The sequence below is a fragment of the Phalangium opilio genome, unplaced genomic scaffold, assembly GCF_054372755.1.
Source record: "Phalangium opilio isolate 3A_F unplaced genomic scaffold, DU_Popi_V2 ptg000015l_1, whole genome shotgun sequence".
Classification (NCBI taxonomy): domain Eukaryota; kingdom Metazoa; phylum Arthropoda; class Arachnida; order Opiliones; family Phalangiidae; genus Phalangium; species Phalangium opilio.
This window is the reverse complement of record NW_028324150.1, coordinates 1321284-1334879: the sequence shown is the minus strand read 5'-3', so window position 1 is coordinate 1334879 and position 13596 is coordinate 1321284. Positions and strand designations below refer to the sequence as shown.

Sequence of the window (13596 nt, the reverse complement as noted above, 5' to 3'; positions counted from 1 at the left end):
ACGGGATAATATCGGCTCAGTGTATCCGTTTGCGACCAAAAAATCCTAAGGCGCGGCACTCATCCTTTTACGTGACGTGTACTGATCCGGAGGAGTTTGATGCCCTCGAAGACACTAATATCTGGCCTGCTGACTGCATCATTGCGAACTTTACAGGTGTTCCACGTGATAATCACAAACACGAGTCGGAATTGCTAAAGGACAGTCCCTCAACCACTTCTGACTAATGACAGTACAGCTAACAATAGGATACCAGAATGTAAGAGGATTAAGAACTAAATCTCAGGAATTTTTGGACAATGTCATAGGGCAGGATTTAGATATTATTTGTATAACTGAAACTTGGTTTGGGGATGTGCAATTCAACACTGATTACTTTCCTAATTCGTATGTAATATATAGAGCAGATCGTCCCGATCCTAATTTTCGGAATGTCCGAGGGGGAGGGGCTCTGATTGCAGTGAAAAGAACCTTGAAATCTTTTCGCCGTAGTGACCTAGAGCCTACTGCAGAGTGTGTCTTTGTCGAAGTTCAGACAAGCGACAACCGTTCGTTGTTAATATTTAATGGTTATTTTCGTCCATCCAACGACGATGGGCAGTACAAAAATTTTAGCGACTGCTTGATACCAAAATTACAGGGCAACGACCACGATCTTATGCTGTTGGGTGACTTCAATCTCCCAAACGTTGACTGGGAAACCTACGGCACTCAGGGCTGCTCCTCCATCACGAAAACTAAAGCGCTCCACGTTTTTGAAATTTGTTATAGCCTTAACTTAAATCAAATTAATGCTAGACCAGTTGATGCTAACCTGTTGGATCTATGCTTAACAAATATTAATGGATTATCTATTGTCCCTTTATCCAATCCCTTTGTTAAAATTGACAAATTTCACCCCCCCATTTAAAATCACTTACACGGTAGTTACCTCTTCACTGAAGACCACTATACCACCCCGCTTTCAATACCATAAAGGCGATTATGACCTATTATACTCTATAGTCCGCGATACTGACTGGAGTCCTGTTCTTTCTTCACGGGAGCTTGACTTCTGTGTAGCACAGCTGGCCAAAAATGTACAACTCGCCATGCAAATGGCTATACCGATTAGTTCTTCTCGCACTCACAATAAATTCCCGATTTGGTACTCTCGCGAACTGCAGGTAGCAATAGGCAGGAAAAATACTATTACAGGAAAAAATGTCGGTCGGGCGCGTTGGATGACTTTGTTGAATTCAAACGACTAAGGGCTGTAGTTAAGAGATTGACGGTTAGGGACCGCAATGCAGAAACTAGTCGAATTTGCTTGGAGGCTAGAAGTCATCCCAAAACGTTCTGGCGTTATGTTAATGGCAACATTCGGGCAACTTCAGAACCTATTACCCTCAAGGTTGATGCTACCATTATTACGGAGCCTGAAAAATTAGCCGCAGAATTCGGTTCACACTTCTCTAGCATCTCCGTTGACTCTACAAGGCCGGATAATATTTCCTCGATTGAGAGCCACAATCTCCTCACTGGCCTTTACACCGACCAAAAGATATTGTCCACCGACATCTTTGGAGCTATTAAGGCTCTGCCGCTTAAATTCTCCACTGGCGTCGATGAGATCCCGGCCTTTATTGTAAAAGGCTGCGCGACGATTCTGCTACCCGTACTTACTCACATCTTCAATCTCTCTCTCGAGCTCAGGCAATTTCCAGCTCAATGGTAAAGGGCAATAATAGTCCCCATATACAAAAGTGGTTCAGCTCATGACGTGAAAACTACAGGCCGATTTCCCTTTTGTGTGTCTTTGCCAAAGTCTTTGACAGAGTCATGCATACGCACTTGCAACGGTGTTCAAAATGTTCCCTTATGACTGCCAGCACGGTTTTCAACAGGGTAGGAGCATAGATTCCAATATTATAGCTTTCCTAGATTATGTGGCACCAGAGGTGGAAAGCCGTGGTCAGGTAGACGTTAAATACCTCGATCTGGCCAAGGCATTCGACCGAGTTTCCCAAAAACTATTACTATCTAAATTGCGTGGCCTTGGCGTGGATGGTGCGGTCTTGGGGTGGATTGGTGACTACCTCTCAAATCGGGTAAACATTATCAAATTCAATGGTACTAATACTAAAGCGACCTATGCAATTACACGTGGGGTCCCGCAGGGATCTTCCCTCGGCCCACCATTTTTTAATATGTATGCCTATGATTTACAATTTGCTACAAAGTACACTAAATTATTTCAATTTGCGGACGATATAAAAGTGTGTAAAATTATCAACTCTACTGACGATAGCGAAATGCTCCAACGAGACTTGGATGCGATACTTTATGGTGCAATAAGAACAATATTCCCATCAATCCAGCAAAATCGGTACATGTGAGCTTCACAAGACGAGTTTGCCGCGAGGTGCTCACTAGGTACAAGTTAAATAACATAATTGTCCCACAAAAACCAGTAGTCAAGGACCTTGGAGTGACATTCGATAGACAATTATATTTTCGTGACCATATCTATCTTACAGTCAGTCGCACCCGTCGAACATTAGCAGTTATACTGAAACTCTCTCGCAAACTTCGCTCCCTGTCCCACTTCAGGCTGCTGTACCTTAGTTTAGTTCGCTCACGCGTTCTTTACGGGTGCTTAACATGGAGTGGGTGCACTAAATATCTTCTGGACAAAATGGAGGGTGTCCAAAGAAAATTCATACAGTATTGCCACATATTCTTTTTACGGGACCATGAATACGACTATAGTGCACTGTTAGAGACGATAAAATTAAAACCTTTGCATTACCAATGGCAGATTGTAGATGTGAAATTTGTCCATAAATTACTATACGGCAATTTTCATTCCCCTACTTTATTGGCCCAACTAGCCTTCTTTGTGCCTACCATTCAAAGATGGCAAGCTACCTTTTATCCATCCCGAAACAGAATGAATCCAATCTTACGCATGCAAAAAACATACAATAATTTCCAGGACAAATTTGACATCTTCTCGATCAAGCAAAAAGAGACAAAATAATTCACATATTGCATATTATTGAAACTATTACTAACTAAACCGGGACTAGACATAGTGTAAGCGACCAGGAATGATAATTAAAAAAAACTTGATAAAGATTTCACATCCCGACAACTGTGTATATTCTTGTGAGCTGTAATAATAGCTTTTTTTATACACAATATACAATCATATCATTTCATTTCATTTCTTAGAAAAAAATCAAATATATTAACTGTGTGTGCCTATTGGACCGAATGAAATTTGTTATTTTATCTAGAATATATTTAATTCTCCAGCCAAAGGCGGGTTTTGGTTGTTTGGGAATGTTTTTGAAGTGAGCATGTCGAATTGTAAAATCTTATTAGAGTGTAAAGTTTCCAATTTAGAAGCCCAGATTCTAACTCCAGCGGAGGTTAAAGTGGCTTTCGAAATATTGTTTTGTGCTAATTTAGACTATATTGGGCTTAATATCGGTTGACTGTCATTTAGACCAAATTTAAATTAATATAAATATATGGGATACGTGGCTTCCCAAATAATTTTAAACCTTTTTGCAAAATATTCTTGGTTAAGTTATTGTATTGAATTACTGAACGAGAAATAATTATGTCAACGTGCCTTCAGGTAGACCTATATAATAATCTGGTGCCACTTTTTCCAAAATATTGGCCCTAATAATTGGTTACCCCAATAATTAGCTTGAATTTTTATTTATTAATTTCTCTTGAATAACCGTGAAGAATTTCTGGTGGACAAATAACTATTAATTAATATTTCTGAACTTTTCAGAAAAACAACGGCTCCTTGTGTATAGTTAGTCAGGCAAAACTGTTATGTCATGTTAATAGATATATTTCAACCTATCAAAAATATTTTAAAAATTATCACTTTATTAAAAAAACATGTTTATATGGTATAAGTAGCAACGGTATTGAGTATAGAGAGCGATTTCTATTTTTTCGAAAGCGGCGGCCACGCATCTGTGTTATATTAGCTTCAACTAAATGGGGAATGGTTCCTGTTTAATGGGAAATGCGTGCGGTCGAATGGTATTCGGTCGAATGGAATCATTTTATGTGAGCGACGACAAAGTCTCTACATAGACCTAAAACGCAACAATTCGACGCCCGCTATGCACGTGTGAAATTTCGAGTGCTTTTAAGAAACCGAAATGAAACCCTTATAGTATACGTCGAACCACCAGACAAATGCGTCGGAAGACTTCAATATATCTCCCCTAGATGCTTGTGTAAAGATTAAAAAATTATTTATTCTTTGTCGACTTAGGCCATATTTCGCTACCGTTACCAATGCTTGGTTCCTTTAATCACTAGGGTTTAGTTTGGAGTTCTGAATTATCTTTTGTAAAGAAGAATTGTCCTTATTATCTCTTGTGTGAAACAAACAGCAATAGCTTTTTTCGCGATCTTTGAAAACAATTTCTTACTTTTTTTACTATTTCTATACTTTTCGTTTCAAGCAGCGTGACTTCGCACATGTTAAACTGAATTTATTTCTCAACTACCTGTAAATGAGCCCAAAATTTCAAAAAATATTGATAACTTACTTTATCGGAACAGAAACCAGGAGATATTATTTTATAAATGTCTTCTCCGATGATAGGCCAAAACTAGATGTGTCTGTAGTTGGTGTTACAAAAAGGTCGATTCTGTACTCTACCCAACCTTGAGTACACAGAACTATTTTAACATCTATGAAACGTTTACATACCATATCTCTCCACTAATATTTCCATTTTACTTCGGCATATTAGCCCTGTGATCGAGCAAGCACGTAACCGTTTAGGCGTTAAATTTTCCCACTTGTTTGTGTTTTATAATGATAAGCAGCCTTTCGACAATTGCAATGCTCTTCAGTTAAAGGAAAGTTGATGCTTACATTAGTTTCTTTATAAACATATAAAATAATGTTTAAAAATGGCGCCATGTAATTATCGACAATATTTAAGATGGTACGAGCAATTAACTAATAGCAAAGACTACGCGTTAGCCTTCTCAATGATGAAGACGTAAGAGTGCCATAAAATTCTATTGGCCAAGTCTGCCAGATAGAAAGTTATGTATTACATATCATGTTGAATATAATAACACCATATTTAGCTTCGCATAGAGGTTTAAAACGTATTATGTTTTAAGTGCTCGTATCAAAGTTATTGAGAACTATTCCTTTTAAATTTTCATGTCATAGTTATTATAGAAATGTTTGATAACGCAAAGTTTTAGTACGGGAATGACAGCGTATTTGTATTTATTTTAGAACATATTGCTTTCCGTGTTTATTTAAGGTTTGTTTAGCGAGTTTATGATGAGCCATTTTCAAAAGTACAGAATAGTGACTATTTAGTTCCAAAGATATTTGAGGTCCCATTTCTTCCTGTTGTTTTTCAGAGGGCACGGGCATTCAAGACGTGATTTGATCTATTTCTTTACTTTTGGACTTTTCGTTGAATCGAAAGCTAAATGGGATTTTAAATCTTTTTCGGAATTTATTTTTTAAGATATGTATTTAATTCTCAAATTATTTGGCTTTAATTGGTAATTGATAAACGCAAAATTCAATAGTTTTAAAAAACAAAAATCTATTTCTATCTTTAATATGTTTACGTATTTTTTATTTATTTTCTTGTGATTTTTCAAAATTCGAAAAAGAGTAAAATATATCTAAATCAGGACTTGAATGCGGTATACGGACTAAATACCCCCAGGAAAAAAGACCCCCGGTCATAATCCCTCATTTTTGAAAACGTACAAAATCCCCCCTCTCTCATGACAAAATCCCAAGGTCATTTTACACCATCCGAGGAAAGGGTACAAAATCCCCCCACGCTCTAGACAAAATTCTCCGGTCATAATCCCGACAGTATATAATAAAAAGGTTGTAAAAATACAATATCAAAGTTATCTAAAACAGTGGAGGTCTCAGCGACCTGGTGGCATAGTGGGTAAGGCGTTGAACAGCGATGCTAAGGATGGTGGGTTCGATTTCCCTAAGGTATATATTATTAAAATTAAATTGGATTTATTTCTAATTAATTCCCTGACTTTCAATCAGTTCTAGGGCAAAAATTAGTTTACGTAAAAGCTATTAGCGTAAATGTGGTAAACATTTGAAAATACGAAACCATTTTTGCTTTGGAATTGTTAATTGGTGATGTCAATGACATTCATTATTTACGGTCAGTTTGTCTGTTTGTCAATATTTTAATTTTATTAGGGTTGGGTTGGATTTGGTTTGGTTTGTTTAAATTAGGTTGTGTTTGGTTTGGTTAAATTAGGTTGTGTTTGGTTTGGTAAGGCTAGGTTCGGTTAAGAAAGGGTTGATTAGGTAAGGTTAGGTTAGTTTTGGCTAGGTTACGTTCGGTTAAGTTAGGTTGAGTCAAGTTTGGTTAGGTTAGGTTCGGTTAGGTTTGAATAGGTTAGGTTTGGTTTGAATAGGTTAGGTTAGGTTAGATTGGAATATGTTAGGTTAGGTTAGTTTGTAATAGGTTAGGCTAGGTTGAAATAGGTTAGGTTAGTTTGTATTAGGTTAGGCTAGGTTGGAATAGGTTAGGTTAGTTTGGAATAGGTTAGGCTAGGTTGGAATAGGTTAGGCTTGGTTGGAATAGGTTAGGTTGCATTAGGTTAGGTTAGAGTTTGGTTAGTAATTTTTTTCAGATAACTTTAAAATGTTAGCGTCTTTTCCAAAATATTGTTATTTATCTTCATTGACTTCCCAAAATAATATGCCTTTTCGAAAAAAATTACATTTTATATTTACTTCCGATATAACATTACTTCTTTTTGCATACTATTGTTCATTATTTTATATACTTAATATGATAGAGATTTCCCTCCCTATCAATCACACTTTGTTGGGAATTTTTCCTTGACATCCATTCGGGGGGAAATTGTCCAGGGGTTTTGTCACCAACGTGAGGTGATTATGACCGGGAGATTGTGTCCTACATTCCTTGAATTCCCATGCTCTCACAAAAATTTAAAACTTTCTACCACAAATTTATACATTTTACCAAACGACTTTAGGTCAATGGAGTTTAAGACTCTTTCTTTTAACAAAAGCCAACTACTTATTTCAAACGTCAAATACAAAGTGTTGACAATTGAGGGTTGATTAATAGCTCTTTTCGGAACATTTTAAATTTGACTGTACTTTTAATAATGTCTGCATGGTTTCCAAATGTAATCAACTAATTGTTGAGGTATAAAGTACACTCTCTTCGTTTCTTCCAGCTGTCTTGCATTGAGAAGCATTAAAGTGTCTATCCAAAAAAGCCACAAATCTATCTGCATTCCAAACTCCTGCATTTAAATATTGCGTTTAATATCCCTTCAATTTTCAATATATCCAAAAATCTATTCTAACCATTCTTCTTCGGATATGTCGTATATGGCATTAACCTTTAAACAAACTTTCAAATCAATTGGATGGTCTGTGGTATAATTAAAGCTCAGATTAATTTCTTGTAGATTATATAAAATAGTTCACATACCGGGCAAAGTATAATTTAAATTATAAACGCACGTATCAGGCATAAGTAATTTCCAGTCAAGATTTTTCGCGGCGAGATTAAATAGGTCGTGAGATCTTAAATAGCAATGTGTAAACTGCATGTAGTGTGCAATAAAACTTAAGTGCCAATGTGCGGTACTTACCCGAAATGCAAGGATATTACAAAGCATACTAAGAGCCGACGAATCATAATTAAATGGAAAATTTCACCTGGTAGACTGGTAGAGAAACACAAATTTCACACCGGCTATAGCTAAGGAATTCGACAATTCTATAGTTAGAAATACGCGAAAGGAATAAATTTTTAAATTTCTTATACCTCCTGAATACAGCTATACAACTTCAAATCACGCTTGGTTAGTACTGAAATTCGCAGTAAAATGTGACATCTAGTTTTGCCAAGCGTATTCGTACAGTTTAAGTAAATCAATTTTCACGTGATCTAAGCTCATTAAAGGGATGGCGAAGTGGAAAATAAAGTGATTTTTTTATCAACTCTTCTACTAATTATAAGACCAATCTGCATAGTGAAACATCCTAGAAATAGCACAGAATTCTTTTAAAAATTCAATTAGTTTGAAATTTAATGGACTATTTGAAATGTGTGCCTATGACCAATCGTGTTACGCCCCGCCTTTTTATTAACAAAATGCTCGTGGCACACTCCGTGTCGGATGAAATTTATCAGGAGATTTTATAAAATTTTCCCGCGATGTGGCAATCGTGGCACGAGACATGGAGCGTGCCATGATAATTTTGTTAACAAAAAAAAAATTCGATTGGTCGGAGGGGATTATTTAAAATTATCCTTAAAATCTGAACCTAATTTGAATTTTAAAATCATTCGGAGGTATTCCTTCAGTCAAACCGCAATGACTTTGGTCAAGAGAGTTGAGCGTTTTTATTTAACTCCAGATCAATTTTGGAACGTGTATGTACTCATTATGTCCAATGCGGTAAAACTAAGTATGAGTAGAAGTAAGATGAGACTAGAAGTAAAGAGCTCTAGCATTGGTAGTAGACACTGGCACTAGTGAACAAATTTGAGGATTTTATGCCGCTTCTACCGCGCCTACACTAGAGAGAAAAAAATTGGTCGAGTTCCAAAAAATTTCATACCCCATTCCCCTCAACCTAAAGCCGTGGAACACGGACGCGGGTGCTTGAATCTAGTTCGGCCGTCTACCGCCACGAGCGTCTCACGTTTTGGAGGGAAAATTCAGAAACTGATACCAGAGGGCCAACCGTTGGTGTGTTATCAAGAATATTCACTTTCGCCAAGTGAATAATTTGTTTAGCTCAGTACTTCTACAATCAAGACCTTCGTATAAACATAGGCTAGTTTCAAGTTTTCAAAGCGTAGACGTTTATAAATACAAGAAAAGTATTACAGATTCATATTTTTATAGCGCTGCCTTTATATCAGTGCTGTATTGTTTTCGGTTAACCCACACGTAACCATTAATACACGTACTAAAAATTTCAATGATCATTATACAGTATAGTGCTAAAATTATTACCTTAAGTTATGCCATGGTCAAACCTCGACGCTGACTGGAAATCATTTCTTCACTGAAGGAATATTATACCTCTCCCGGTAAGCTGTATCGTCAGATGAAAGCTCCTCAATGAGTTACCTTAAACGGTCATAAAAAGATTACACTCGCAGCTTTAATACACGTACAGAAAATTTTTCTTTGCAACATAGACTTGTACTTATCATAATTATTAATTTTAAAAGTTACACTTATGCCCAGAAGCGTTTGAAAGAAGAATTTGGTAAAACACCTAACTTGAGTAAATTCTTCAGTTTTTATTGTATAGAAAGTTGATCGAGTTCTTTGAATAGTCTGGGCCTTGTGTGAGGTTTTTTTTAAAAAGAGTAAGACATTTACTATTTTATACAAGGCAATATGACAGATTTGCGTGTTTATTAAAAACATAGATACTGGTGTTTTTTCATTTATAGATAAATCAATATCTCTTCCCTTTAAAATCACCACTGTATGAAAATTATCACCTTAACACAACTCCTTTCTTTTCACTCTAAAAGTATGTTCATTAAAATTTGTATAGTACATTTGCAATTCACTGTTATAGACAAATCAATCCTCTTCTTTTCAATGGTTTCGGTGCGAGCCAAAGAATATATTTATATACTTAATAAATCAAACTTATAAGGTTCATTATAAGCGTTGTAAACATCATACACGTCTCTGAGGAAGGCTTTAGTACACCACTATGACTTATTTTCGTTGGTCCGATTTGCTTTAAATTTAATATTAATAATTAATTTTAATACTAAATTTAAATTCTCTTCAAAGGAACAGCTGTTAAATTACTCGATACCTGGTGGTGATTAAACCAGAGACAAAACGAATGTCAAATACGAAATGGCACCCTTGAACATGCCTTCAATAAAATTGTTGTCAATGACGCAACAGTTCAATAAAGAGAAGCGAAAATATCCACTTTGCATCTTTTTCAATAGAAAATATTCCGAGATGTAAGCCATAGACGATCGAGGTTTTCGTACAGACAAAAATCTCAAATGAACCGCGGAAATCAATTCTTCATTACTATTTATGATACCGGATAACGTAACCAACAAAACAACGGTACGAGATAAAGGTAGTAACACGCCAATTGTCCACGAAGCATGATCGAGTGAGGAAGTGCCCAGCAATTTGCATATTACAGTGAACTCCAAACAGAAGTAAGTCACCCACTCCACTAGCCATAATACTAGGCAAATTTTCATCGAGTCGTCAAGGTCAAGGACAGCGTTCAACAATCGCGTATGTAAGACACACAGTTCAGTTACATTTTTCTCTACCTTAAGCTTTTCCGCCAGTATTTTTAATTTGATTCCGATACAAGCTATTGAAAGCGCCAATGTAACTTGGAAAAGGTAAGTCAACGAGGTTATAGTGTAGTACAAAGTGCTTGTAACTACAAGTACGCAATAGGCGGTGATGGTACCGGATTTCAAAAATTCACAATCAAATAAAGTTTCGCGAACGTAAATCATTACCCAATCATAGTCACATAAAAGGGTAAACCTAATTGCTATCAACAATGCGCTTACTGAAAAAATTATTAACGTGATTGAACTGAGACTGCGTGGTAGTTTTATGACATCACCGTCGTTTGAGATTAGGAACATTAGTCTCACGCTTGTTCCAACGATAGAACTTTTTCCAAACAAACACGAGTTGAGCACAAACGTAACAGAACACATTCTAAGTATGTCTCCAATTGGTAACAAACAATCTGAAAGGTTTTCCAGGTTTAATTCGAAATGTACCGCGAAACTAAAAATGTACAGAGAGTACGCGTTAACTACTGTGAAAAGTAACCAACGTTGAATTGAACGTTTCTTCTTCCCGTCTCGGTAAAGACCCAAAATATGCAATATTTTGAATACGATATTAAAAGCAAAGTTTTCAGTTACACATTTTGGAGGTTTCAAATTGTTTTGGTTATTTAAATCGCGATGGCTCTTATTCTTAGTAATTCTAGTTCTAATTGCCGCGAAAATTGACACTAACCGCTTCATTTTTATACTAACTTATCCTTAACGATTTAAGAGCCTTAGTTAATGTGGGTTAGAACAATGGTAATGTAAATTGTCGAAACACTCAAGAAGATGGTAAAACAAAAGAACAACGATCAGTGACGAAAAACTGATTTGGTAAAAATGCGCTTTTCACAAGCTTCAAAAGTGGTTTTTAAAGAACTATTGGCATTCTTGTTGAATGCAAGAAAAACACCTCGCGCGTGAAGTTGTGCCATCGGTCTATTTACCTAACGTTGGCGAAGGACTGGAATGCTTTTTTGATAAGGTGGTTGGTGGATGGTTTCAACCAACAAGGACTCCTGTCAAATACCACGTGTATTAAAACTTAGCACTATAACTTCATTTGTCATCGCCTGCATTGTCGACTTTTCAGGGGGGAAGCATTCGCCAGAGACGAGACTAGATACTTCTCCAGAATCGTTGGTTTAATGCTGGCTAATTTGTCCGGGATTTAATAAGGACATTCAAAGATAAGTCGCGATTTATGTAATTGAAGAAACTAAGCGAAGCTAAGCCACCACTGTAAGCAGTGTATCAATATCCTTCCATGGTATTGTTAGCATTTCAATAACAAAGATTTAAGGGAATACTTTACCAACTGTTGCTCTATAAATCCGGTTACCAATGACTTTATCCCACTTAGTTTCTTCAAATAAAAATCTTCGCGACAACTAATTTAATATCTCCATTAGCTTCTCCTCTTCGCGAAAATAACACCAACGCGCTCGGCGAAGTGTCATCGGCAAAGGTTTCTACCCTGTATATCGATCTACTCATAGCAGTTTTATCACTGCGAAATTTACTCTGGAACGAAAGAGAAATGTTTATTAAAACCTATTTATTTTGCATACTTCAATAATGCCAGTTCGAATGATTCGATTCTCTAGAAATCTGTACTGGGAATGCATTTTCATCAGCTTCACTTCTTTCAAATTTCAATGTCCATTACAAGAGAAATGGCAATTTCTACAGAGGGTCGCGTTTACAAATCAAGGCGACTAATTTAAAATAAAAGAAATTGGTTAAGCTTGATTCATTGCATTATTAGACACTGCTGATGATGTGGAATTCAACTTAAAAATTTTTTAGTTTTGTACACACAATGTTAAATGTATCATTTTCAAAACTCTGATCTTCAAGGAACTTGATAGGAAAACCTTTCTTCGTTTTTCTCGCTATACTTACTTGGTTAGTTTGCAATTTCCGAGATATGAGTGAGCGAAACTGTTCCTCTCAATTGACAAATTATATCAGATATTTTTCATAGAACTAAGACGTAAGTAGAGGCAGAGAACGGAAGGGATTTCAAGCTATAGCTATTCGTAGTAACTACGCCCCTGGGAACTCCGCTTATGGCGGGAATTATCGTTGCATGTCCAATTTATATAAACAAACATGTTTAAATTGTAAAAAGAGACAGATTAATCCAAACAAAGCTTCATATTCTACACTGGCATTCTTTTTCGTCTTACAACAATATTAAGGCCCTAGAAAGGACCTCTATGGTCCTACTTACCTTTTAAACTGTTAGCTTTAGACAACTAGGGTTAATATTAGACCACACATATTCTAAGCAAAAATGGGATCGGCGTGTTTTATAGACCAATTGCGCAATCAATAAAAACGTGCTGTTCCCATGGATATAATTTCACTATGAATAAACTGTGCAATGAGAACGAGTGAGAGAGTTTTTTAAAGGGTTTCATGTTACGTTAATGACTTTTCCTTATGTTAATATAATATCCTAGAACGAAGTTAAATTTTAACTATGCTAGGAAAAACTGACTAGATTCAACTACCTGACGATAGAGCTCGGCATTATGTATTCATTATCCACAAATTGGTGGATAAACAAAGTTGTGGATTATAATACGATTTAATATGTAAGATCTGTGGATAATTTTCGAGTATGGATAAAGATAAAATAACGTGGATAATGGATAGATAATGCCGAGCTCTACCTGACGGTATCGTTCCTTTCAACCGAATTCCCAATGGACCGAAATCCCATTCGACCGAATATCCCGCAATGATTTTAGATTTCCAGCCCAATGGCTATATTCCCGATGGACCGAAATCCCAATCGTCCGAATATGCCCCTAAAAAATACATGAATATAACTTGAAACACTGTAGCCGTCAGCCATTCGGTGGTGTAGTGGATACGATGTTGGACTGCGAAGCGATAGGTTGTTGGTTCGAATCTCCGAAAGGTATGTTAATAATATTAAAAGTAAATGTTTCGTGATACTAATTAAAACGCTCACTTTCATTCCTTTCAAAGCAAGAGATATATAGAATTAATAAACAAATTGTGCTTAAAATGAAGTGCAGTCTTAATGGTAGTTCCATCAATGTCTTTAAATTTTAAATTAAAATTTTAATATTTTGGTTCCGGGTGGGTTGGGTTGGGTTAGGTTAGGTTAGGTTAAGTTAGGTTAGTATAGGTTAGGTTAGGTTAGGTTAGGTTAGGTTAGCTTAGC

At 36.3% G+C, this 13596-nt stretch overlaps 1 protein-coding gene across 1 annotated transcript; it reads left to right on the top strand.

Moving 5' to 3' along the window:
• Window positions 1-226: 226 nt before the first annotated feature.
• On the top strand, window positions 227-4148 carry LOC149704625 (uncharacterized). The gene is made up of 6 exons (XM_089865725.1): window positions 227-764; window positions 1167-1713; window positions 1776-1887; window positions 1959-2090; window positions 2291-2374; window positions 3999-4148. Exons 1-6 carry the CDS (start codon window positions 227-229, stop codon window positions 4146-4148), a joined length of 1563 nt encoding a protein of 520 aa, XP_089721851.1.
• The last annotated feature ends 9448 nt before the right edge of the window (window positions 4149-13596 follow it).

Bases quoted from the DNA above. Each gene is read 5' to 3' on its own strand.
- LOC149704625 (XM_089865725.1), top strand. From the start codon at position 227: ATGACAGTACAGCTAACAATAGGATACCAGAATGTAAGAGGATTAAGA. The intron at 765-1,166 runs GTTATAGCCTTA...CGCGAACTGCAG, and splicing joins GCTCCACGTTTTTGAAATTT to GTAGCAATAGGCAGGAAAAA. The intron at 1,714-1,775 runs GTAAAGGGCAAT...TGAAAACTACAG, and splicing joins AGGCAATTTCCAGCTCAATG to GCCGATTTCCCTTTTGTGTG.